Source organism: Cherax quadricarinatus, chromosome 83 (genome assembly GCF_038502225.1).
Source record: "Cherax quadricarinatus isolate ZL_2023a chromosome 83, ASM3850222v1, whole genome shotgun sequence".
NCBI classification, from domain to species: domain Eukaryota; kingdom Metazoa; phylum Arthropoda; class Malacostraca; order Decapoda; family Parastacidae; genus Cherax; species Cherax quadricarinatus.
The window spans coordinates 6,902,254-6,929,236 of NC_091374.1; the positions used below are offsets into that span (position 1 = coordinate 6,902,254).

Consider the following 26,983-nt stretch of genomic DNA (forward strand, 5'->3'; position numbering starts at 1 on the left):
TAGATAAAACCATGAGTGTTTATGGCTGAAAGATGTGAGCAGAAGAAGGTAAGTTTATTTAGGCACAGGTACACATAAGTATAATTATCACATATTGTGTAAATTACCTATGATAACTAAGAACAGTCAAAGTGCATGCAGAAGACCACTAGTTATGCAAAGTATTTCAGGTGGTGGATGATGACTTAAGTATTATGGGGAAGGTAGTGAGTGTGTGGTATTATAGTGTGTTTAGAGAGTGTATAGAGTATGTATAGAGGGTGTATATAGTGTGTGTATGGAGTTTGTAAGTTTATTTAGGTACAGGTACACATAGCTACACAAATTATCATACATAGTAACACATGTATAAATTACCTAGGATAACCCAAAAAGAAGTCAAGGTGACATATGCATTACGATCCTCGAGTGCATATGAAGGGCACATACAGAACCTATACAAAAGACACACACAAGAGTGTACACCTATCTAGTATATATATACAGAAATAATACACATATATAGCAGAGTATAGAGTATAGTGTATGCGCACACTGAGGTTCTAGTGTCTTAACAATATATTCAAACTTGGCGGCGGCTCCTCCAATCACATTTGAGTGAGCTTCCCGCGCCACCAACACCAATGGCTGTCACCCAGGACACACACACACCTAAATACAAGCTTTAAAAATCGGGTAGGTTGGTTTGGTTTGTTGTTGCTTGTGTCTTGGTGGAGGCGGGATGAGAGGAGAGGAAGGTGGAGGTGGGATGAGTGAGGGAGAGGAGGTGAGAGGAGCCTCCAGGGAGGTGTAATAAGGTTGTAAAGATGAGGTAGTACAGAGGCTGGGGCAGTCACAGGTCGCTCATCTCAACTCTATTTCACTAACAAGTGGAAATGGCGGCTCTCTTTTAGCCATCCTCGGTGTTTTTTCCGCTGTTTTACCCCGCAGCTTAAGATGCTTGTATTTAAAAAGCTCTGGTAATGTGTAGTGCGATTTTGGACTTTGAAATATAGATTGATTACCAGTTTGAGTGATGTGGAGGCGTTATTATTTAGTGTGTGTGAGGCTCAGACGGGCGTCCATTAGCCTCATGATAGTCTAACTTAATCTCACTCCTTTTCCACACCATAAACTCGCCTTAAATCATGAATAATTCATCTGGAAGTAGTTATAATGGTGTGGTTGGCTTTGGCTTGGCCAAAACTCGACTATGTCTATGTGAATCCCTTTTGCCTTCACACTGGACAATATTAAGTCAGTTATCATCACCTTGACGGAAAATACAATTCACAGCATTCCATTCTTGAAATTTTCTGAAATTGTTGGTTTTTTTGTGGGAAAAATGTCGAGGATTCGGTGTTTGCTTTAATTTTTTTGATAGGGAAGCACTTTCAGTATATTTTGAGATCTGTGGTGAAAATAATGCAACTCGCCCCAGAAATTTTCTGTGACTAGAAATTTTTATTAAAAGAAAAATGAAGTTTAAGGGTTTATTCATAGTTGTGTGATATTTGTGGATGGGAAAATACTTTTTCTGTGCATGTGTGTGTGGAGTGTGACATGTGGGTGGAATTTTTATATAAGAAAAGTGGACTCTAAATACTGTGAAAGAACTGAAGAGTTTTTCCCTACTTAATTTTAAATTACAACAGCTTATGTTTATCTAAACCAATTAAATTTGGTTTTCCACCCAGTCCCCCCTCCCCCCATCAAAAAATAAAAAAAGGTCTGATAACACAGTATCAATAATAATTATTGATGACATTTTTCGATACTATTTTTAAATATTTTCTTTTATATTCACCATTACCATATTGATTTTGGTATTTAACCCTTTCCAAATTTAAAAAGTTATTTTTGACATGTTTAAAATTTTATATAGAGGGCTTTTTTTTATATAGTGATATTGCTGAAATTTAATTTAATCACAGAATTTTTGGCCATTTGTATTCATATTTAACCATAATTCAAAGAAAGAAGAATCAAAATTAACACAGATTTAGGGAAGTATTTATTGATTTCGGTTAGTTATACACCGAGGAGTGAAGAGTAACACAATTTTTTCTTTACATATTGCATATCATTATACAGTAATGGTAGAAAGGTGACATTTTGTAATAACTTACTCTAGGAAATCAATATAATTCCCAAAAATATGTAATTCCATCATTGTCCTCAAGTTTAGACACGGTTTTTATTGCATAGTATGTATAAGTTATTTTCATTTTGTCTTATATTTCATGTTAAGAAATATGCAGAGGTGACATCTTAATTTTTCAGCCAACAAGTACCGTTTATACATTTATAAACATTTTTATTAATCATCAAAGCCAGTAATAGTAGTAGTAAAAAATAAAGCTGAGCAATTAATAAATCTGCAGTAAGGAATAGAATGCCATATATTATGGTGATAAGTGTAACTAAGATGCATGTGCATTATTGAAAGACTTTAATGAGGATACATTTTCTCCCACCAGGAGCTTTACTTATCAGATTGATAAAGTCCCTGTATGCAAAACTTGCCTTCACTATAGTTTCCTAACATTGTGTATGCCCCCAATGGAAATAAGTAAAGGACCCTAATGGAAATAAGTCACTCTGTCTAAACTTTTTTGGGTTATCCTAGGTTCTCTACACATATGCTGCTATGTATGATAATTCTATGTAACTGTATTTGTGTATACCTGAATAAACTTACTTACTTACTTGCCTTATTTGGTATCTGGGGAAGTTTCTGAATTACCAGGTCATTGAAGTCGACTAGTTATCCAGGCTGGGGTTTCAGTGACTTGGTAAAATAAAGCAATAAATTATCTAACAATGTAAATACATTAATTTATTAATAGTAAAGTATAATTTTGCACTGTCCAAAATTTATTCTTAATTCCTTGGTACCGATACTTAAAACTTTTTTGGTGCTTTAACCTTGAAGTCACACTTGCAGGATCAAAACTTTATTAGTAAAGGTGTCATTAGTGAATACATTCACGTCCATTTCCCTTCAAGTTGTCAGCAGTCGTTTGCCTTCATCTTACAAGTACATATAACAGCTGATAGCTGATACCATGTATTGTACTGTATGTAGATTTGCTTGAAATTATGTATGGTAAAGTACCTTCTCAAATATCAACACACCTCTGGCTGTCTTTCAGGAGACAAGCTCCTTAAATCAGCTCTTGATCAGCCAGGCTGTGATTCATTAGTTGTATAGCCTGCAATTACCAGTAAAATCCTGGCTGATCAGGCCTTGATCCACCCGTAGGCCTTGTCAGGGACCAGAACATAGGCATGCTGTTCCCAGGAAACATCCTTCAGGTTTCCTTCTGGCATTCACAATGTTCTTTCAATTTAGCACAGTCAGAAACTATTGACATAAACGGAAAATTAAAATTGTATTTTTTTTTGGTTTGGTCTGGACCACTATCAAACTGAAAGAAAGATATTTAGTTCTGCCTTTTATACTTCAAGTTCTTATTCTGTTTTCTACTTCTGTTGACTTCTCCATTATAAAATACTGGTAAAACTGGTTGCTTCTTATACATGTATGAAGAATGTCAAAGCAGTGTTTACCTTGTTGATACTAAACATTGCTCTTTTCTTTCATATGAGTGACTACAGTACTGTACCTGTATATCTATTCCATAAACAAAGCCTGTTCCAAAATTGTATTTCTTATTTTTGAGCCTTCATGGCCATTGTTTTGTTGAAAAGACCTTTAATACTGCTCACAGCATTCCTAATATGTAACATAGCCCTGGCTTGGTTCTTATAAATGCTTGCCTCTTCCAGTACACTCAAATTCTTGAATCTTTAAAGTGTGACAGTCTGACCTAGGCTGCCTTGCTCTCCATTACTTTTATGCAACTTCTTCCTTACTCACTTTTCCTGCTCACTTTTAACATGATAATGGTTGAAGAGGTCAAAACTTTGTCCAGTTTCCTCTTAGTTTTTGGGTTATCGCTATTATGGCTTCACAGTCTGCCCTGTAATTCTTTGTACATAGTATATTTTGTTGCATGTGGAATTGTTGTGGGTTACAGTAATTAATAAGGGCTAGAGATTTTCACCATTGTGAAATGAAGGCATTAATAGTAATACTTTAACATCTCTTGGTAAAATAACTAACTTTAATGTGATTACTACCTAAATTTTTTCTACTTGTATCTAGCCCAGCTTAGTCAACCTTCAGCTGTCTGTTAAAACTGCCAGAATCTTGCTGCATATTGTACTGTCAGTCGGGAACAGCCCTAGTCATGTTATCCATGATCATTGAACAGTTGATGTAAGCATGTATTTCAGCTAGTCCAGTAACTCGCCTTCATAAATAATGAATACTGTTATTCTCCTATGCAGAAAATACAGAAGGTTAAATAAATGTTCATGCTCTAGTCTCTTAGGCATAAGAATTTTTCAGATTGCCAGTAAAGTAGTATGTTCTTGTGAAGTACAGTTCTGTTTTACAGTACTACAGTGAACTGATAAATACAGGAAGTACGTTCTTAAGTATTTGCAGTGTTTGGTATGTTAAAACTACAATATTTGTAAACAATATGTGAAGGTATTTTGAATTTAATAAGGTAACATTGTGTAGATTGACCTTGTGGTAATGTTGAAGGTGATAAGGTTGATAAGAGTTTTCAGAATAATTCCTTGGGCAGATAACCCAAGTTCAACTTCTCTTTTGATTATGGGATCAGACAGTTAATGTAGGTGGAGGTCACTTCAGGTAGTTGGTGTCAGCAATTATATTTTGATTGTGGGATCAGACAGTGTAGGTGGAGGTCACTTCAGGTACTTGACGGTGTCTACAGTTGTTGTAATGATGGACACTTTAATCCATGGGTGAGGAGGTGGCTGTAGCTGTCACAGCAATGTGACTGGTTGTTGAGGTGTTAGAGATTCTGGTTAAGATGGTGGATCATGTTGGCGAGTATTTTTAACTTGAAGAAACTGTGGTGGAACATTGGCAGCAAGCAGATGGCATCTACAGAGCTATTATGTATTACAGAAACAATCTTCCAGTTTTCCGTTCATGCTTCACTCTATCACAAGTTCCAACTCAAATAGTGTCTGTAGGATTATTTACAATACACCTCGTAGGTAATAAGTAATTCTGATTGAATTTACCATCTTTACCTTTATCAGGATTGGTGCAAGATAGTCAAGAAGTGGATAGAGACAAAACAGTGTAAGTCTTCATTATAATGATATTTTCCTCAAGGAAATCTTTTTCTTTCTTCACTTTAAAACCGCTTCACTGTCTCACTTGTAGATTTACATTATTGATGCCAGTGTCACTCACGTAGATCTGCATTTTGAGCTCAGCTCCCTCGGATAAGCTGTGAGCGGTAAATTTTTGCCTAAATATGAGAGACTGGGTCTGTTTTGTGAGTTTGCATAGTATAAAATGAAGTCCTACCTCACACAGTGCATGATGGAAAAAAGGAAATCCCTAGTTTAAAAGAGCAACTTTGAGGTGTTTCGTAGGGTAGATTTTATGGTTTTATTGCCTGTTTCTTGCTCACATTTGATAGAATGGAATACAGCCTCTCCTCACTTAGCGATGTATCACTCGTTTACCAACGACTCAGACTTACGATGGGTTCTTTGGCCAGTATGCATACCTAAATAATGCAATGTATATTGGAGCTGATTTCCTCTATTCTGTTTATTACAATATACAGTACACTGATGTATAAACATTTAAAAATATACCAGAAATGTTATAAATGGTGCAAAGGTGATATTAAAATATTATCAAAGATGGTTGACACAAACCCACCACGATTATAGTGTGCTCCTCACTTAGCGACGAATCATTTACCGACGTGGTCCTAGTAACGGAACTTCACCATTAAGTGAGGAGAGGTTGTACATACTACTGAGGATTTGGGTTGGTTCCACCAACAAGTACGTACCTTGAAATCAGGCTCAAAGTAGTGGAAATATTAAATTTTTAACGATTTTCTTGAGAACAGATAAGGTCTTCCCTACACCCTCAGGTTTGTTTTATGGATTTTTACTAGGTCTGCTTCAATTATTGGTACACCCTAAGTCATGACCAATTATTCCTGGTTATATGTTATTATCCAAGAAATAAGGAAAAACTTTGATAATTCAAAATGGAGGGTAGGTGTAAGATAGGAGAGGCCTAAGGACATGATTCGTGAACAGAAAGTGTTGATTTAGTGCCTGGAATATCTGCAGTGTTTATAGTATTTTGGACTTAGTTTTTAAATTGGAATTTTTTAGTTTTGTGTAAAATTGGCCAAATTACTGATTTCTCTGCACTTTACATGGTAGTTCTCATAGTTAAATGGGCAGTGTCTTGTGCTCAGTTAACAATAGCAAAATAGGAAAGAATTTACTCACTGGGCAAAATTTCCGATGCTGTCTCCAGTATAAGTCTTCAGTGTATTAGATTGAAAAAGCCTGATGCACAGGTGAAACATCTCATCAGTGAAGATACCCTGGTGTTGCACATGTCATATCAACTTGTTAGTAACGTATACCATTATTGTAATGGTCATTTCAGCATGTCGCACTGTTCACTGGTCAGCTGCTTACATGCTGCGAACTGGTCTGTTTTTACACCTTTTTATTTTGTCTTTTGTTTTTACCTAAATAGTTCTGTATTTTAATGCTGCTTTTGCACAGGAAACAAATGTTAGTGTTGTTATTACGTATAGTGATGCCTTATGTGGAGAGAGAGATTGTGGAAGTATCTTGATTAAGGTAACACTTGAATGGTATATTACGTTTTCAAGAGTTCAGGGAATTTATACACATTTCTAAAGAATTTTTAATTCAATACTGTACTCTGTGAGTACAGTATCTCACTATGGCTTATCTCACTATGTATACCTGGAGTTTACCTGGAGAGAGTTCCGGGGGTCAATGCCCCCGCGGCCCGGTCTATGACCAGGCCTCCTGGTGGATCAGAGCCTAATCAACCAGGCTGTTGCTGCTGGCTGCACGCAAACCAACGTACGAGCCACAGCCCGGCTGGTCAGGAACCGACTTTAGGTGCTTGTCCAGTGCCAGCTTGAAGACTGCCAGGGGTCTGTTGGTAATCCCCCTTATGTATGCTGGGAGGCAGTTGAACAGTCTCGGGCCCCTGACACTTATTGTATGGTCTCTTAACGTGCTAGTGACACCCCTGCTTTTCATTGGGGGGATGTTGCATCGTCTGCCAAGTCTTTTGCTTTCGTAGTGAGTGATTTTCGTGTGCAAGTTCGGCACTAGTCCCTCTAGGATTTTCCAGGTGTATATAATCATGTATCTCTCCCGCCTGCGTTCCAGGGAATACAGTTTTAGGAACCTCAAGCGCTCCCAGTAATTGAGGTGTTTTATCTCCGTTATGCGCGCCGTTAATGTTATGTTTTAATGTTGCAGTTTAAAAACTGTAGTGTAAAGCACCCTTCTGGCAAGACAGTGATGGAGTGAATGATGGTGAAAGTTTTTCTTTTTCGGGCCACCCTGCCTTGGTGGGAATCGGCCGGTGTGATAATAAAAAAAAAAAATAATAAAATAAATATGCGCGCCGTGAAGGTTCTCTGTACATTTTCTAGGTCAGCAATTTCACCTGCCTTGAAAGGTGCTGTTAGTGTGCAGCAATATTCCAGCCTAGATAGAACAAGTGACCTGAAGAGTGTCATCATGGGCTTGGCCTCCCTAGTTTTGAAGGTTCTCATTATCCATCCTGTCATTTTTCTAGCAGATGCGATTGATACAATGTTAAGGTCCTTGAAGGTGAGATTATCCGACATGATCACTCCCAGGTCTTTGATGTTGGTGTTTCGCTCTATTTTGTGGCCAGAATTTGTTTTGTACTCTGATGAAGATTTAATTTCCTCGTGTTTACCATATCTGAGTAATTGAAATTTCTCATCGTTGAACTTCATATTGTTTTCTGCAGCCCACTGAAAGATTCGGTTGATGTCTGCCTGGAGCCTTGCAGTGTCTGCAATGGAAGACACTGTCATGCAGATTCGGGTGTCATTGCAAAGGAAGACACGGTGCTGTGGCTGACATCCTTGTCTATGTCGGATATGAGGATGAGGAACAAGATGGGAGCGAGTACTGTGCCTTGTGGAATAGAGCTTTTCACCGTAGCTGCTTTGGACTTTACTCTGTTGACGACTACTCTCTGTGTTCTGTTAGTGAGGAAATTATAGATCCATCGACCGACTTTTCCTGTTATTCCTTTAGCACGCATTTTGTGTGCTATTACGCCATGGTCACACTTGTCGAAGGTTTTTGCAAAGTCTGTATATATTACATCTGCATTCTTTTTATCTTCTAGTGCATTTAGGACCTTGTCGTAGTGATCCAATAGTTGAGACAGACAGGAGCGACCTGTTCTAAACCCATGTTGCCCTGGGTTGTGTAACTGATGAGTTTCTAGATGGGTGGTGATCTTGCTTCTAAGGACCCTTTCAAAGATTTTTATGATATGGGATGTTAGTGCTATCGGTCTGTAGTTCTTTGCTGTTGCTTTACTGCCCCCTTTGTGGAGTGGGGCTATGTCTGTTGTTTTTAGTAACTGGGACGACCCCCGTGTCCATGCTCCCTCTCCATAGGATGGAAAAGGCTCGTGATAGGGGCTTCTTGCAGTTCTTGATGAACACAGAGTTCCATGAGTCTGGCCCTGGGGCAGAGTGCATGGGCATGTCATTTATCGCCTGTTCGAAGTCATTTGGCGTCAGGATAACATCGGATAGGCTTGTGTTAACCAAATTTTGTGGCTCTCATAAAAAATTCATTTTGATCTTCAACTCTCAGTCTGGTTAGCGGCTTGCTAAAAACTGTCATATTGGGACTTGAGTAGCTCACTCATTTCCTTGCTGTAATCTGTGTAGGACCCATCTTGTTTAAGTAGGGGCCCAATACTGGACGTTGTTCTCGACTTTGATTTGGCATAGGAGAAGAAATACTTTGGGTTTCTTTCGATTTCATTTATGGCTTTTAGTTCTTCCCGCGATTCCTGACTCCTATAAGATTCCTTTAGCTTAAGTTCGATGCTTGCTATTTCTCTGACCAGTGTCTCCCTACGCATTTCAGATATATTGACCTCTTTTAGCCGCTCTGTTATTCTTTTCCGTCACCTGTAAAGGGAGCGCCTGTCTTTTTCTATTATACATCTACTCCTCCTTTTTCTTAGAGGAATAAGCCTTGTGCATACATCGATTGCCACCAAGTTAATCTGTTCTAGGCATAAGTTGGGGTCTGTGTTGCTTAGTATATCTTCCCAGCTTGTATCGGTTAGGACTTGGTTTACTTGGTCCCACTTTATGTTTTTGTTATTGAAGTTGAATTTGGTGAATGCTCCCTCGTGACTAGTCTCATTATGTCGGTCTGGGGCTCCACGCATACATGTCTGAACCTCAATTATGTTGTGATCTGAGTATATTGTTTTTGATATGGTGACATTTCTTATCAGATCATCATTGTTAGTGAAGATGAGGTCTAGTGTATTCTCCAGTCTAGTAGGCTTTATTATTTGCTGGTTTAAATTGAATTTTGTGCAGAGATTTAAAAGCTCGTGTGAGTGTGAGTTTTCATCAGTATCAGTATTTTTACTGAAGATTAACTTGAGTTATAATTAATTAACAAATTTATTGGATATGATTAATGCTCATTTTATCAGTGAAGACCATGTTACTAGGACATTTTATAATGTAAATACTGTACTATACTTTTTTTAATTTGGTTGAATATTACCAGACACATAACTAAAGCTTTTCCATGTATTCTTTGAAGTTCTTTTGTATATTAAATAAATACTTATAATTCACAATGTCTCAATATAAACATACTTTCTTGAACTCCAGTAATTTTTTATGCAAAAAATATATACATAATTTCCTCTAGTTTGAAGTACGTACTGTAATTGTTAAATTTTATAAGACTGAAAGGCAATATAGTATTTTAGTATTGGAAAATTTAAGTGCATTTTTTTTTTTCAGCATATTTGGACAACACGGCTTACAAGGCCTCGATGGATGATGTCTCCTCTGGACCTGGCATGGGATATAATGCCTTATACCTCACATCAGAGGTTTCAAGTGCTTTAGAAAACATGTCTCAGGATCCTGAAGTATGCAATGATGTGCATTATTCCAGGAGACCAGAAGATGACGGTGAAGTAAATATCCATCAAGAAAACAGTATGGAAAATTGGATTTCTCATGATGAGATCAGTAGAGATGGTGAAAAAATTTGTGGTGTTATAAGTAATGATGATGTCAGAATAGGAGAAAATTGGTTAGAAGGCAGAGAGGCAAATGAGGCTGTAAAATCTAGTGCAGAGGAAGAAGACAATTTTAGTGAAGATGAAGAAGACAAGTTTGGTGATGATGATGATGAGGCAAAGTATAGTGCAGATGATGAAGATAAATTTAGCACAGAGGAGGAAGCCAAATATAGTGCAGTAGATGATGATACTAATTTTACAGAAGAAACGAAGTCCAGTGGAGAGGAGGAATACAGTGTAGATGGGTGTAAGCTTATCACACAAGAAGAAGGGAAGTATAATGAAGATTTACATGATGAGTGGCTTGAAACAGGGGGTCATGTTGATGGTCAAGTTGAACTGAGGGACACAGGCTGGGTGAGAGATACTGAATTTAATAGTATAATCAAAGATAAAAAGCCTTGGCCCAGTAGTAGTGAGGATGAGAGGCATTCTTCCACAGAGAGTGAAGCAGAATTAACAGAGGATGATCAAGAACAAGCAACCAGCGAGGTAAAAGTTAATTTTCCGTCTGCTCCATCCATTTCCCCCTCTAGTAAAGCAGCTCGGCCTCAACCAGTACTGTGTTTTGATGAGTATGGAAATCTAACAACAGCATATCATAGCCCGGAAATAAGCACAGTTAGTGAGATTCAGACTTACGCAACAGAACCTGCTCATCACGAACCTGAAATTGTTTCTGTACCTTTACAGACAAGTGAAAAAAATAGTTCCTATATAAGTGAGGAATATCCTGAGTATTCTTCTTGCAATGGAGAAATTAGAACATTAACAAATAAGCCAAAGCCTAATCATGAAATTGAAGAAAATGTATTATCAGACCAAGAATTGAAACAAGCTTTTAAGGAAGAATTTATGACTGCTGCTACTAGCCGTTATGGTAGAACACGAAAGCGTAAAACAGAAGATGGCTTTTTCTTTGGGACCCTCAATTTTAATGAATTGAGAAAAATAACTGGAGGTAGTCCAAAGAAAACAAAGAGCTTAAATTCTAAAAATTTCAGTCCAGAACAGAAGCTAAAGGCAGTTACTAAAGATGAACGTAAATCAAAGCACATTTTGGGAGAAGTAGATGAAATTATAACACAAAATGGGGCCATGGAACATAAGAACAGTGTGATAGAGGCAGGAATCAAGAATATTTCTACAAGCCAAGTACAAATAAGTGAAACCAAAGATGAAGCTATACCAGTTCAAAATGTGAATGTTGAGCAGGGTGATAATAGTGATAAAGATTTAAGTAAATGCATTAGTAATAATAATGACTCTCAAAAAGACCCACAGCAGAAAAATGACAATACCTCAGACACTGGTTCTGGTAATGATGGTTTTACAGAGGAGCCTTTTACAAAAGAGGCTTCTGCAGTAAGTATAGAAACCACAGAATCGGCTACGAGCAGTGGGGCCTCGGTAGTATCGAGCACTTATGATAGACGAAGGAGGTTAAGCCTCCGAAAGCGTTCTGAACCATCTTTGGGAACCAGGGCCACTGAAACTCATTCTGTCGTCTCTGATAGACTACTTAGGGGGCGGTCAGATGTGTCTATAATAAAGCGTTCTCTCCAGCCATGTGATCAAGTGGTTCCACACAGGCGATCTAGAAAAATCCACACAAACTTAGAGCCTCCAATATATGCATCTAACTCAACTACAGATTGTCAAGATGAGCATCAAGAAATTTCTACAGTCTCACAAGATGAGCAGCAGGAAATTCCTACAATATCTCAAGATGAGCAGCTTGAAATTTCTACAGTCTCTCAAGATAAGCAGCAGGAAATTCCTACAATACCTCAAGATGAGCAGCTTGAAATTCCTACACCTTTGAGAGAAGAGCCTACCACTTTTAAACCATCTCGAAGATGTAAAGCAAATGTAGATGAGGTAAGTAGTCTTGTTTGTATGTTGCATTTTGTTAGTTTGATTTATGTGACATTTATTTTCTAGTTAATTTCTTTTTTCACTTACTTTTTTTTTTAATTTTGTCATTTTATTAAGGTGCTTTAACAAAATATGTACTGTACATTACATAAAGTTTTAACCCTTTCAAGGTTTCGGTTGTACTAGTACGGCTTACGCACCAGGGTTTTTGATGTACTAGTACGCCTAAATTCTAGCGCCCTCAAATCTAATGAGAGAAAGCTGGTAGGCCTACATATGAAAGAATGGTTTATGTGGTCAGTGTGCATGGTATAAAAAAATCCTGCAGCACACAGTGTGTAATGAGAAAAAAAAAAACTGACCGTGTTTTTGGATTAAAACAGCGACTTTGCACTGTATTTTCGTATGGTATTTATTGTTGTATTCTAGTTTTCCTGGTCTCATTTTATAGAATGGAAGACATATTACAGAAATTGAGATGATTTTGACTGGTTTTACAATGAAAAGTACCTTGAAATTGAGTTAAAAGTAGCAGAAATGTTCGATTTTTACCAAAGTTCAAAAGTAAACAAATCATGCTATGCGTCCAATGCACATCAACTGGCGAGTCTAATATTCTTTCACAAGTGTGCTGATATTATTTATACCATTTCTACACAGTAGTCTGCATAACCGTAAATCTTCTATTTTTTTTTTTTGTGAGAATAAAAATTCGAAGTGGAAAGTAAAAGAATGTAAGAGGGGCGTGGGGACATGACTAATGAACAGAGGAAATGTTATTTTAGTGACAGGAATGTCTTTCTTGTTTATTCTGGACGCTATTCGGAAATTGGCTTCTTTTGAAATATGTGTGAAATTGGCAAAATTGCTAAATTCTGACCACTATTGGATAGTTGAAATCGGTAAATGGGTGGTTTCTTGTACTCATTCGATAGAAAAAATGAGTTCTAGCGAAATAGTTATGATTTTTGTCGACTAGTACACTGGAATTAGCTGAAAATAGTGCTCAAAGTGGGCAAAATTGCTGATGCATAAACATCGTCGAGACTGCTAACTTCACAAGAGCATAATTCCGTAAGTTTTCCATCAAATTTCATACTTTTGGTGTCATTATGATCGGGAAAAGATTATCTTTTCTTAAGAAAAAAAAATTTTTTTTTTAACCCCTTCAAGGTCCAAGGCCATAATCTGAAGTGGTGCCCCAGTGTCCAAGAATTTAAAAAAAAAAAATTGTTATTTTTTCTTATGAAACAGTAGAGAATCTTCTTGTGAAGGTAATAAAACAAAGTACGAAATTTGATGGAAAATTGACGAAATTATGCTCTTGTGAATTTTGATGTGTCAGCGATATTTATGAATCGGCGATTTTGCCGACTTTGACTCCCATTTTAGGCCAATTACATTATTCCAGTCGACCAAATTCTTAGCTATTTCACTAGTATTACCTCTATTCTATCGATTGAGCACAAGAAATCGCCAAGTCAACTGTTTCAACTACAAAATAGTGATCGGAAATTGGTAATTTGGCCAATTTAACACAGTTCAAAATATTCCAATTTCAAAATAGGGTCTAGAATAAACAATGTAGGTATTCCTGGCACTAAACTAACATTTTCTCTATTCATTAGTTACGTTTTGAGGCTTTACAAATAAATTCCATTTTGATTTTTTATTCACAATGAATTTTTATTCACACCAAAAAATACATTTACTGTTATGCAATATTGTAATAATTGTATAAATATCAACACCTCAATTACCGGGAGCTCTTGAGGTTCCTAAACCTGTATTCCCTGGAACGCAGGCGGGAGAGATACATGATTATATACACCTGGAAAATCCTAGAGGGACTAGTACCGAACTTGCACATGAAAATCACTCACTACGAAAGCAAAAGACTTGGCAGACGATGCAACATCCCCCCAATGAAAAGCAGGGGTGTCACTAGCACGTTAAGAGACCATACAATAAGTGTCAGGGGCCCGAGACTGTTCAACTGCCTCCCAGCATACATAAGGGGGATTACCAACAGACCCCTGGCAGTCTTCAAGCTGGCACTGGACAAGCACCTAAAGTCGGTTCCTGACCAGCCGGGCTGTGGCTCGTATGTTGGTTTGTGTGCAGCCAGCAGCAACAGCCTGGTTGATCAGGCTCTGATCCACCAGGAGGCCTGGTCACAGACCGGGCCGCGGGGGCGTTGACCCCCGGAACTCTCTCCAGGTAAACTCCAGGTAAACATTTGTGAATGTATATTAGACCCACCAGCTGGCGTGTATTAGATGTATGAGGTCGTTTGTTTACTCTTGAACATCGGAAAAAATTTAACATTTCCGCTACTTTGAGCTCAGTTTCAAGCCATTTCCAGTGCTAAAACCAATCAAAATCATTTATATTTCTGTAACATGTCTTCATTCTATCAAGTGAGACCAAGAAATCGCTAATACAACTATAAAAACATACGAAAAACCACTGCAAAGTCGCTGTTTTAATCGAAAATCATGGTCTCAGTTTTTTTCTCTCATTATACACAGTGTGCTGCAGGATTTGTTTTATGTGATACATACCACATAGATGTATTCTCTCATATCTAGGCCCAAATGTACCACTCACAGTATATCAGAGTGAGCTGAGCTCATGGCGTAGATCTACTGTTTGGACCCTGAACGTAAAGCCGTAGATCTACGGGACGGACCCTGAAAGGGTTAAATTTGGGCGACCTCTGAGAGGGCCTGTCGACCCTGAAAGGGTTAAGGATATTCCAAGCATAATAATGTTATGTGCTGTATCACAATTTTTTTAAGAGGACAATTTCCATATAGAGTTCAGATAGAAATGTGGTTAATGGTTATGTTACCATAGAATTTAACCCTTAAACCGTCCAAACGTAGATCTATGTTCACTCAAGTAGCGCTCCGAACGTAGATCTACGTTTTATTTTACATTTGAAGGCATGAGGCCTGTTCTCAGACCGGGCCGCAGGGGCATTGACCCCCGAAACCCTCTCCAGGTCCAGGTAATGTAAAATAAAACTTAGATCTATGTTCAGAGCGCTATGCGAGTGAACATAGATCTACGTTTGAACAGTTTAAGGGTTAATTACAATGTAAATGAATAAAAAAAATTACAGCGTTACTGATGAATAAGAGATTTTATTATATCTTCATAATTTTTTTTTTTTATGTATTTTCTAGACACTTCTAGGGTTAACTTTAATCATTGCACATCCCCATCGCTTATTCAGAGTGCAGGCATTGCTCTTCCTAGGACTCGAGTCTCTAACCGGGTTCCTCTGAATCACTTCATAAATGTTACTTACTCACTCACTCAGGGATGCACCCACTTTTATACGTACATACATGTATATGTATGCATACATAAATTCATGCCCACATACAAAATAACCACTGAAAAAATAGTGAATTTCGAAGTGCTTTCGTGATTTCTCGGTTATTTTGCAAATTGCGATATCACCTGTTCAATGATCTTATTGCAAGGCACGTATGTATAAATATGTCTTGCCGAATACCTAAAACTTGCAATTTTGGCTTAAATAGCAATGTTCTTCTTGCCGAGTAAGGCAAGCGAAAATTTGTGTACGCAATAATTTCACAAAAATCATTCTGAACCTATCAAAAAAATATATTTCATTGTGTTTGTTTATTATTAAATTATTGTAAACTTCATTTGTTGGTAGACAGCAACCACCCAGGGAAGTACTACCGTCCTGCCAGATGACTGTGGAACAGAAACCTGTAACTGTTTTACATGATGGTAGGATTGCTGGTGTCTTTTTCTGTCTCATAAACATGCTGGGTAACAGGGATATCTTGCTACTCCTGCTTATATTTGGTCACACTTCACAGACATGCACATGTATATATATATACATACATCTAGGTTTTCCCCTTTTTCTAAATAGCTCTTGTTCTTCTTTATTTCTTCTATTGTCCATGGGGAAGTGGAAAAGAATCTTTCCTCCGTAAGCCATGCGTGTCGTATGAGGCGACTAAAATGCCAGGAGCAGTGGGCTAGTAACCCCTTTTCCTGTAAACATTTAGTAAATAAGAGAAGAAAAACTTTATAAAACTGGGATGTTGAGTGTGTGTGGATGTAGTGCGGATGACAAGAAACAGATGATTGCTGATGTTATGAATGAAAAGAAGTTGGATGTTCTGGCCCTAAGCGAAACAAAGCTGAAGGGGGTAGGGGAGTTTCGGTGGGGAGAAATAAATGGGATTAAATCTGGAGTATCTGAGAGAGTTAGAGCTAAGGAAGGAGTAGCAGTAATGTTGAAGGATCAGTTATGGAAGGAGAAAAGAGAATATGAATGTGTAAATTCAAGGATTATGTGGATTAAAATAAAGGTTGGATGCAAAAAGTGGGTCATAATAAGTGTGTATGCACCTGGAGAAGAGAGGAGTGTAGAGGAGAGAGAGAGATTTTGGGAGATGTCAAGTGAATGTATAGGAACCTTTGAACCAAGTGAGAGAGTAATTGTGGTAGGGGACCTGAATGCTAAAGTAGGAGAAACTTTTAGAGAGGGTGTGGTAGGTAAGTTTGGGGTGCCAGGTGTAAATGATAATGGGAGCCCTTTGATTGAACTTTGTATAGAAAGGGGTTTAGTTATGGGTAATACATATTTTAAGAAAAAGAGGATAAATAAGTATTCAAGATATGATGTTGGGCGAAATGACAGTCATTTGTTGGATTATGTATTTGTAGATAAAAGACTGTTGAGTAGACTTAAGGATGTACATGTTTATAGAGGGGCCACAGATATATCAGATCACTTTTTAGTTGTAGCTACACTGAGAGTAAAAGGTAGATGGGATACAAGGAGAATAGAAGCATCAGGTAAGAGAGAGGTGAAGGTTTTTAAACTAAAAGAAGAGGCAGTTAGGGTAAGATATAAACAGCTATTGGAGGATATATGGGCTAATGAGAGCATGGGCAATGGGGTCGATGATGTATGGGGTAGGTTTAAAAATGTAGTGTTACTGTGTTCAGAAGTTTGTGGTTATAGGAAAGTGGGTGCGGGAGGGAAAAGGAGTGATTGGTGGAATGATGATATAAAGAGAGTAGTAAGGGAGAAAAAGTTAGCATATGAGAAGTTTTTACAAAGTAGAAGTCATGCAAGGAAGGAAGAGTATATGGAGAATAAGAGAGTGGTGAAGCAATGTAAAAAGAGAGCAAATGAGAGAGTGGGTGAGATGTTATCAACAAATTTTGTTGAAAATAAGAAAAAGCTTTGGAGTGAGATTAACAAGTTAAGGAAGCCTAGAGAACAAATGGATTTGTCAGTTAAAAATAGGAGAGGAGAGTTATTAAATGGAGAGTTAGAGGTATCGGGAAGATGGAGGGAATATTTTGAGGAATTGTTAAATGTTGATGAAGATAGGGAAGCTGTGATTTTGTGTATAGGGCAAGGAGGAATAACATCTTCAAAGAGTGAGGAAGAGCCAGTTGTAAGTGTGGGGGAAGTTCGTAAGGCAGTAGGTAAAATGAAAGGGGGTAAGGCAGCTGGGATTGATGGGATAAAGATAGAAATGTTAAAAACAGGTGGGGATATAGTTTTGGAGTGGTTGGTGCTGTTATTTAATAAATGTATGGAAGAGAGTAAGGTACCTTGGGATTGGCAGAGAGCATGCATAGTTCCTTTGTATAAAGGCAAAGGGGACAAAAGAGAGTGCAAAAATTATAAGGGGAGAAGTCTGTTGAGTATACCTGGTAAAGTGTATGGTAGAGTTATAATTGAAAGAATTAAGAGCAAGACAGAGAATAGGATAGCAGATGAACAAGGAGGCTTTAGGAAAGGTAGGGGGTGTGTGAACCAGGTGTTTACAGTGAAACATATAAGTGAACAGTATTTAGATAAGGCTAAAGAGGTTTTTGTGGCATTTGTGGATTTGGAAAAGGCATATGACAGGGTGGATAAGGGGGCAGTGTGGCAGATGTTGCAGGTGTATGGTATAGGAGGTAGGTTACTGAAAGCAGTGAAGAGTTTTTACGAGGATAGTGAGGCTCAAGTTAGAGTACGTAGGAAAGAGGGAGATTATTTTCCAGTAAAAGTAGGCCTTAGAAAAGGATGTGTGATGGCACCGTGGTTCAATATATTTATAGATGGGGTTGTAAGAGAAGTAAATGCGAGAGTCTTGGCAAGAGGCGTGGAGTTAAAAGATAAAGAATCACACATAAAGTGGGAGTTGTCACAGTTGCTCTTTGCTTGATGACACTGTGCTCTTGGGAGATTCTGAAGAGAAGTTGCAGAGGTTGGTGGATGAATTTGGTAGGGTATGTAAAAGAAGAAAATTAAAAGTGAATACAGGAAAGAGTAAGGTTATGAGGATAACAAAAACAGGTGATGAAAGATTGGATATCTGATTGGAGGGAGAGTGTATGGAGGAGATGAATGCATTCTGATATTTGGGAGTGGACGTGTCAGCGTATGGGTCTATGAAAGATGAGGGGAATCATAGAATTGATGAGGGGAAAAGGGTGAGCGGTGCACTTAGGAGTCTGTGGAGACAAAGAACTTTGTTGTTGGAAGCAAAGAGGGGAATGTATTAGAGTATAATTTTACCAACACTCTTATATGGGTGTGAAGCATGTGTGGTGAGTGTTGCAGCGAGGAGAAGGCTGGAGGCAGTGGAGATGTCATGTCTGAGGGCAATGTGTGGTGTGAATATAATGCAGAGAATTCGTAGTTTGGAAGTTAGGTGGAGGTGTGGGATTGCCAAAACTGTTGTCCAGAGGGCTGAGGAAGGGTTGTTGAGGTGGTTCAGACATGTAGAGAGAATGGAGTGAAACAGAATGACTTCAAGAGTGTATCAGTCTGTAGTGGAAGGAAGGCGGGGTAGGGGTCGGCCTAGGAAAGGTTGGAGGGAGGGGGTAAAGGAGGTTTTGTGTGCGAGGGGCTTGGACTTCCAGCAAGCATGCTTAGTGGGAATCGGCCAGTGTGTTAATAAAAAATTAATATTGTAAACTTACCAAAAAATATATTTATGTAGTTGGATTAGGCTAAATTAAATTGCGCTTGTTATAATAAGGTTAGGTAAGTTTTCCAAGGTTCTTTTGGTACAAAATTATAAATTTTCACATTAACATAAATGAAAAATATATCTTTAAACATATTTATATTTATTATCACACTGGCCGATTCCCACCAAGGCAGGGTGGCCCGAAAAAGAAAAACTTTCACCATCATTCACTCCATCACTGTCTTGCCAGAAGGGTGCTTTACACTACAGTTTTTAAACGGCAACATTAACACCCCTCCTTTAAACATATAAGAGTAAATTTTAGAAATTGCTTAATTTTAAATGGGGGAAAGGGAAAATGAACAGCAATCTTTTTTAGACATAAATGAAATGATCAGACCAAAGAAAGAGAAAAAGGGAAAATGCTACAGATGGGAAACACAATAGTACATACCAAACCAGGCATCAGCCCATCAGGGCAGAATACACAATCAATTGCAATGTCAATATTGGAGAAACCAGGGGTATGTACACCAGGGGCCATACCAGGTAGTACACCAGTGGTACTAACGAAACACACAGCAAAACAAAACATCTCAAATGGTAATTCCTGCTTCATATTTGCAAATACATATTAGGGTCTGAAATCCAATAAAAACGACAGTTATGTCAGCGGGCTTCTGTCAGAAGCGAATGCCATGTTTGGGGCATTTACAGAAACACACACAAGGGATGTTTTGGATGGAGAGTTAAAGGTAGAAAACTATAACATGTATAGATGTGATAGAAGTAATAGGTCACTGGGAGAAGTAGGATTCTGTGTAAAAGATACTTTCTGTTGCTTAGAAGTGCTGATTTCTGTGAAAGATGTAATAGAAATCTTAGGCATTAAAGTTGAAAATAGGAATTTGGTAATTATCCTAGTATTTAAACCTCCATCAGCAACTGCTGAGGAATTCACAGATCAGTTAAGAAAGAAAGACAGTTATTTAGATAGGCTAAAAAATTCCACACCAAATATTTTACTCCTTTGAGATTTTAATCTTCCTCATGTAAAATGGAAGATGGTACAACACAATGTTATACCAGAAATATCTCTGGGAAGCACCCTGGCTCAACAGACACATACCAGGGAACTAATGAGGCTTTGTGAAAAGTACTCATTGAACCAACAGGTAATTGATCCCACTAGAAATGAAAATTCCCTGGATTTGATATTCACAAACAACGAGGAACTAATCAGACACAACAGTTACAAAAACAATATACGTGTACTCTGATCACAACATCATAGAAGTTCAAACGAGTATTAACTCAGGGTTAGGGAACTGCATCACTAATGTTGGAGATGGGGTGTTCAGTAAGTTTAATTTTAACAACCTTAGAATTGACTGGGAAATAATATACCAAGAGCTATCAGACATATCCTGGGAATCAGACATGAGCACCCTAAATCCCCACCAGTGCCTAGAGAAGCTGAATACAGAAGCATACAAGGTATGTGTGAAGCTCGTACCATTGAGGAAACCCAGAAGATCAGCTATAGAAAGCGTAGGAAATGGTACAGGAGAAAATGGGTTACTGAATTGCTTAAAAACACAAATGTCACAACAGAGGAAAGATAGATTAGAAATCACTGAATTAGAGCAAGAACTTAGGGTGTCATACCTAACAGAAGAAGTCCAAAGGGAACAAAGGGCCATACAGGATATTGCAAGAAACCCAAAATACAGTGGACCCCCGCATAACGTTGGCATCGCATAGTGTTAAATCCTCATAGCGATACATTTTATCGCTAAAATTTTGCCTGGCATAGTACTAAAAAATTCGCTCAACGCGATTCGTCCGAGACACGTCCATGCGGCCTGAGCCAGCCTCACTTGTTCTGCCAGTGGCATTGTTTACAAGCCAGCCGCTGCGGTAACATTCAAGCATACAATCGGAACATTTCGTATTATTACAGCCTTTTTATATTGATTTCACCTGAAAAATAAGTGACCATGGGCCCCAAGAAAGCTTCTAGTGGCAACCCTACAGGAATAAGGGTGAGAATTACTAGGGAGATGAAGAAAGAGATCATTGCTAAGTATGAAAGTGGAGTGCATGTCTCCGAGCTGGCCAGGTTGTATAGTAAACCCCAATCAACCATCGCTTCTATTGTGTCCAAGAGAACGGCAATCAAGGAAGCTGTTCTTGCCAAAGGTTTAACTGTGCTTTCGAAACAGAGATCGCAAGTGATAGAAGATGTTGAGAGACTGTTATTGGTGTGGATAAGCGAAAAACAGATAGCAGGCGATAGCATCTCTCAAGCGATCATAAGTGAAAGGGCTAGGAAGTTGCACGAGGATTTAATTAGAAAAATGCCTGCAACTAGTGGTGATGCGAGTGAATTTAAGGCCAGCAAAGGTTGGTTTGAGAGATTTAAGAGGCATAGTGGCATACATAGTGTGATAAGGCATGGTGAGGCTGCCAGTTCGGACCAAAAAAGCAGCTGAAAAATATGTGCATGAATTCAAGGAGTACATAGACAGTGAAGGACTGAAACCTGAACAAGTGTTTAATTGTGACAAAACAGGCCTGTTTTGGAAGAAAATGCCAAGCAGGACCTACATTACTCAGGAGGAAAAGGCACTCCCAGGACATAAGCCTATGAAAGACAAGCTTACTCTGTTAATGTGTGCCAATGCTAGTGGTGATTGCAAAGTGAAGCCTTTATTAGTGTATCACTCTGAAACTCCCAGAGCGTTCAGGCAAAAGAATATCCTCAAGGCTAATTTGTGTGTGCTGTGGAGGGCAAACAAGGCATGGGTCACTAGGGACTTTTTCTATGACTGGTTACACCAAGCATTTGCCCCCACTGTGAAAAATTACCTAACTGAAAAGAAATTAGACCTTAAGTGCCTCCTGGTGTTAGACAATGCCCCTGGTCATCCTACAGACTTGGCAGAGCGACTTCGTGGGGACATGAGCTTCATTAAGGTGAAGTTTTTGCCTCCTAATACCACTCCTCTCCTGCAGCCCATGGACCAGCAGGTTATTGCAAACTTCAAAAAACTGTACACAAAAGCTCTGTTTGAAAGGTGCTTTGTAGTGACCTCAGAAATTCAACTGACTCTAAGAGAGTTTTGGAGAGAGCACTTTAATATCCTCAATTGTGTAAACCTTATAGGTAAGGCTTGGGAGGGAGTGACTAAGAGGACCTTGAACTCTGCTTGGAAGAAACTGCAGCCAGAATGTGTAGACCAAAGGGATTCTGAAGGATTTGAGGCTAACCCTGAGAATCCTATGCCAGTTGATGAATCAATTGTGGCATTGGGGAAGTCCTTGGGGTTGGAGGTTAGTGGGGAGGATGTGGAAGAGTTGGTGGAGGAGGACAATGAAGAACTAACTACTTATGAGCTGCTAGATCATTTTCAACAGCAAGAGGCCACACCTGAGGAAATTGCTTCAGAGGAGGGGAGAGAGAAATTGAAGAAGTTGCCTACTTCAAAGATTAAGGAAATCTGTGCAAAGTGGCTTGAAGTGCAAACCTTCATGGATGAAAATCACCCTCAGACAGCTATTGCAAGCCGTGCTGGTGACTATTACACTGACACTGTTGTGAAACACTTTAGGAAAGTCATAAAGGAACGAGAGGTACAGGCCACTATGGACAGATATGTTGTACGACAGAAGTCCAGTGACTCTGAAGCTGGTCCAAGTGGCATTAAAAGAAGAGGGGAAGCAACCCCGGGAAAGGACTTGACACCTCAAGTCCTAATGGAAAAGGATTCCCCTTCTAAACACTAAAACCATCCAGTCTCCCCTCCTCCCATCCCATCAATCATCACCACATCTTCAATAAAGGTAAGTGTCATGTAACTGCATGTTTTCGTAAGTTTGTGTGTATTAAAATTAATATTTCATGTGGTAAAAATTTTTTTTTTCATACTTTTGGGTGTCTTGCACGGACTAATTTGATTTCCATTATTTCTTATGGGGAAAATTAATTCGCATAACGATAATTTCACATAACATTGAGCTCTCAGGAATGGATTAATTGCGTTATGCGGGGCTCCACTGTATTTCTATTCCTATGGAAAATCCATGCACTAAGAACTACCTGTAGAATTGAACCATTATTGAGAGGAGATTTGTATACTGACGATGAACAGGAAATGAGTGAAATCCTAAAAGAACAGTATGAGTCGGTGCTCAGCAACCCACTACGTGACAGCAAGGTAGAAAATGCAGAAATATTTTTCACTCCAGCAGAACACCGCACAGACCAGCTAACTGACATTAGTACAAATCCCCTAGATTTCGAAAAAGAAATGGATAACATGCCCAGTCACTCAGCACTTGGACCAGATTCATGGAATGCCCTATTTATAAAGATGTGCAAAGCACCATTAGCATGAGCCCTCAGTATTCTTTGCAGAAAGAGCTTAGAGTTAGGTGAAATACCAGAGGCCTTAAAGAGTGCAGACATAGCTCCTTTGCATAAGAGAGGTAGTAGAACACAAGCTGAAAATGCAGACCAGTAGCCATAACTTCTCACATCATAAAAGTCTTTGAAAGAGTGATGATATGGCAGATTACAATTTTCATGAACCAGCATAACCCAACCAGCATGGTTTTAGAGCAGGACGATTGTGCCTGTCACAGCTGCTGAACCATTATGAGAATTATGGAGGCGGTGGAGGACGACCAAAATGCAGATGTGATCTACACAGATTTTGCAAGGCGTTTGACAAATGCGATCATGGAGTGTTAGCACACAAAATGAGGGCCATTGGCATTACAGGGAAGGTAGGCAGGTGGATTTTAGAGTTCCTAACACACAGAACACAAAAAGTAGTAGTAAACAGAGCAAGATCCAGAATTAACTAGGTAAAATGCTCAGTGCCCCAAGGCACTGTCCTGGCACTTCTGCTGTTTCTCATCTTCATAGCATAGATTAAAAACACCTGTCACACTTTTGTATCATCATTTGCAGATGACACTAAAATAAGCATGAAAGTCACTATGGTAGAGGACACTGAAAAATTACAGGATGACATAAATCGGGTTTTCCAGTGTGCAGTGGAAAACATGACGTTCAGTGGCTTAAGTATAGAAAGAATGAACTCAAAAGGAACACTATATACAAAACTCAAGAGGGTCAATAAATAGAACAAAAGGAACACACAAAAGACCTGGGAATAATTATGTCAGCTGACCTTTCTTTTCAAGACCATAACAAGACAAAGATCACAACAGCCAGGAAGATGACGGGGTGGGTATTGAGAACTTTCAAAACAAGGGAAATAATGCTGATGGTGACATTCTTCAAATTTCTAGTGCTCCCTCATTTAGAATGTTGCTCAGTGCTGATGGCCCCGTTCAGGGCAGGAGAAATATCAGAACTGGAACAAATAGAGAATGTTTATGGCTCACATTGAGCCAGTAAAGCACCTAAATTACTCGGAATGCCTTCAAGTCTTGAACATGTACTCACTGGAGCAGAGGAGAGAGAGATACATAATGATATATACCTGGAAAGTACTTGAGGGCTTGATCCCAAATCTGCACACTGCCATAACAACATACTGGAGTGAGAGATATGGGAGGAACTACAAAATAAACCCAGTGAGGAGCAAGGTGCTGTGGGGACACTAAGGGAACACTGTACAGTGAACCCTCAATTAACGCCTTTACTCCGTTCCAGAGAGCTAGCCTTTAACCGAATTAATTTTCCCCATGAGAAATAATGGAAATCCAATTAATCCGTTCCAGACACCCGAAAGTATTAAACAAAATAATTTTTTTACATGAAATATACATTTCCCTACACAGAAAACAATGATACATGAATAAAACTAATATCGCACTTACCTTTATTGTGGACTTGTTGATGAGTGATGAGACGGGAGGAAGGCAGAGGATGAAGGTGTTCTATTGTTTGGAAGGGGAATCCCCTTCCATAAAGACTTCAGGTAACAAGTCCTTTTCTGGCTTGGGTCCTGGGAATGCCTTTTCCTCCTGAGTAATGTAGGTCCTGTTTGGCATTTTCTTCCTAAACAGGCCTGTTTCGTAACAGTTGAACACTTGTTGGGGTTTTAATGTTTCAGCCTCTATGTACCCCTTAAAGTCCTGCACATATTTTTCAGCCGCTCTTTTGTCAGAACTGGCAGCCTCACCATGCCTTATCATACCATACCATACCACCGTCACAATCGCTATCACCCTCTACCACAACCTCCACCACCATCACAATCACCACCACCCTCTACCATTACCACAACAACCCTCTACCACCATCACAATCGCTACCACCCTCTACCACCACTACCACCCTCTACCACCCTCTACCACCACTACCACCCTCTACCACCCTCTACCACCCTCTACCACCACTACCACCCTCTACCACCACTACCACCACTACCACCCTCTACCACCACTTCCACCCTCTACCACCACTTCCACCCTCTACCACCACTACCACCCTCTACCACCACTACCACCCTCTACCACCCTCTACCACCCTCTACCACCCTCTACCACCACTACCACCCTCTACCACCACTACCACCCTCTACCACCACTACCACGCTCTACCACCATCACAGTCGCTGCCACCCTCTACCATCACAGTCGCTGCCACCCTCTACCACCATCACAGTTGCTACCACCCTCTACCACCATCACAACCACCACCTTCGTATTTTTCTACAAACTTTTTCTTAAATCATGTGCGTTTCTCACATTCTTTACCATAGGGCTGGCACTAGAAGCTTTCTTGGGGCCCATGGTGGCTTATTTAGAAGTTACAGGCACCAAAAACAATGGAATAATACAAAATATATCGCATGTGCGTGCGGAATCGTCCTCACTGGCTTTGTAAACAATGGCACACTGGCTGGTACACGGAGTGAGTGGCCGGGCCCTCTCAGGGCGCCGTGCAGACACGTTTGGGATGAAAGATCCTAACCAAGTTTTTAGGTGTTATCCGAGCCAATTTTTTTACGCCAAAGCGATGCGTTATCCGATTTTGGCATTAGCCGATGCAGGGTCCACTGTATCAACATCCGGGATCCCAGACTATTCAACATCTTTTCAGAAGATAACAGAAACATGGCTGGAACAAGTGTAGAAACCTTCAAGAGGAAACTGGACAGGTATCTTCACCTGGTCCCAGATCAACCAGGCTGTGATGGATATGTGGGGCAGCAGGCCTCCAGCAGCAACAGCCAGGTTGACCAGGCAAGCACCGGATGAGCCTGGCCCTTGGCCGGGCTCCAAGAGTAGTGAAACTCTCGAAACTCATCAAAGGTAAGGTATTGACCAATTTTACCTATTCGGCATGATAGATACATGCCCACGTATATATATATATATATATATATATACATGCACACGTGTATGCATGTACACATCAAGAAATTAGAGAAAATGCAGAGGTTTGCAATGCATCTAGTCTTAAGCTAGGAGGTATTTCCTATGAAGAGAGATATTAAGGGAACTCAGCCTGATGTCACAGGACAGGACAGGACTAGGGGTGATAATGATAACATAATACTACTGAGAGGAATTGATAAGTTGAATGAGGACATATTGTTTGAGAGATATTAAACTGGAACACAAGGTCACAGCTGAAAGCTGAAAATTCAGACAAGTCACAGGGACGTTAGGAAGTATTTCTTCAGCTTTACAGTAGTCAGGAAGTGGAACGATCTAGAGAGTGAAGTGGTAGAGGCAGGATCTATACATAGCTTTAAGAGGTTGAGCTGAGACTCAACCTTTGCAATCACATATAGGTGAGTACATGTGTACATACATGCATACATATATATCTGCCTACATGAAAGATGTTCCAGGGGTTAATGCCCCTGTGGCCCTTTTCCATGACCAGGCCTCCTTGTAGATT

General features: G+C 39.3%; 1 protein-coding gene across 4 annotated transcripts in view; it reads left to right on the plus strand.

Annotated features, from left to right (window-relative positions):
* Positions 1 to 562: 562 nt before the first annotated feature.
* Positions 563 to 26,983, plus strand: part of NSD (Nuclear receptor binding SET domain protein) — a 103,684-nt gene continuing 77,263 nt past the window's right edge. For 3 of the 4 annotated variants that reach the window (XM_053796323.2, XM_053796324.2, XM_053796326.2), the window contains exons 1-2: positions 563 to 675; positions 9,951 to 12,118. In XM_053796323.2, coding sequence (XP_053652298.1) covers positions 9,983 to 12,118 — 2,136 coding nt within the window. In that variant the 5' untranslated portion in view covers positions 563 to 675; positions 9,951 to 9,982. Of the gene's footprint in view, positions 676 to 749; positions 767 to 9,950; positions 12,119 to 26,983 lie in introns of those variants that run through there. The other variant, XM_070102780.1, reaches the window with a different exon arrangement.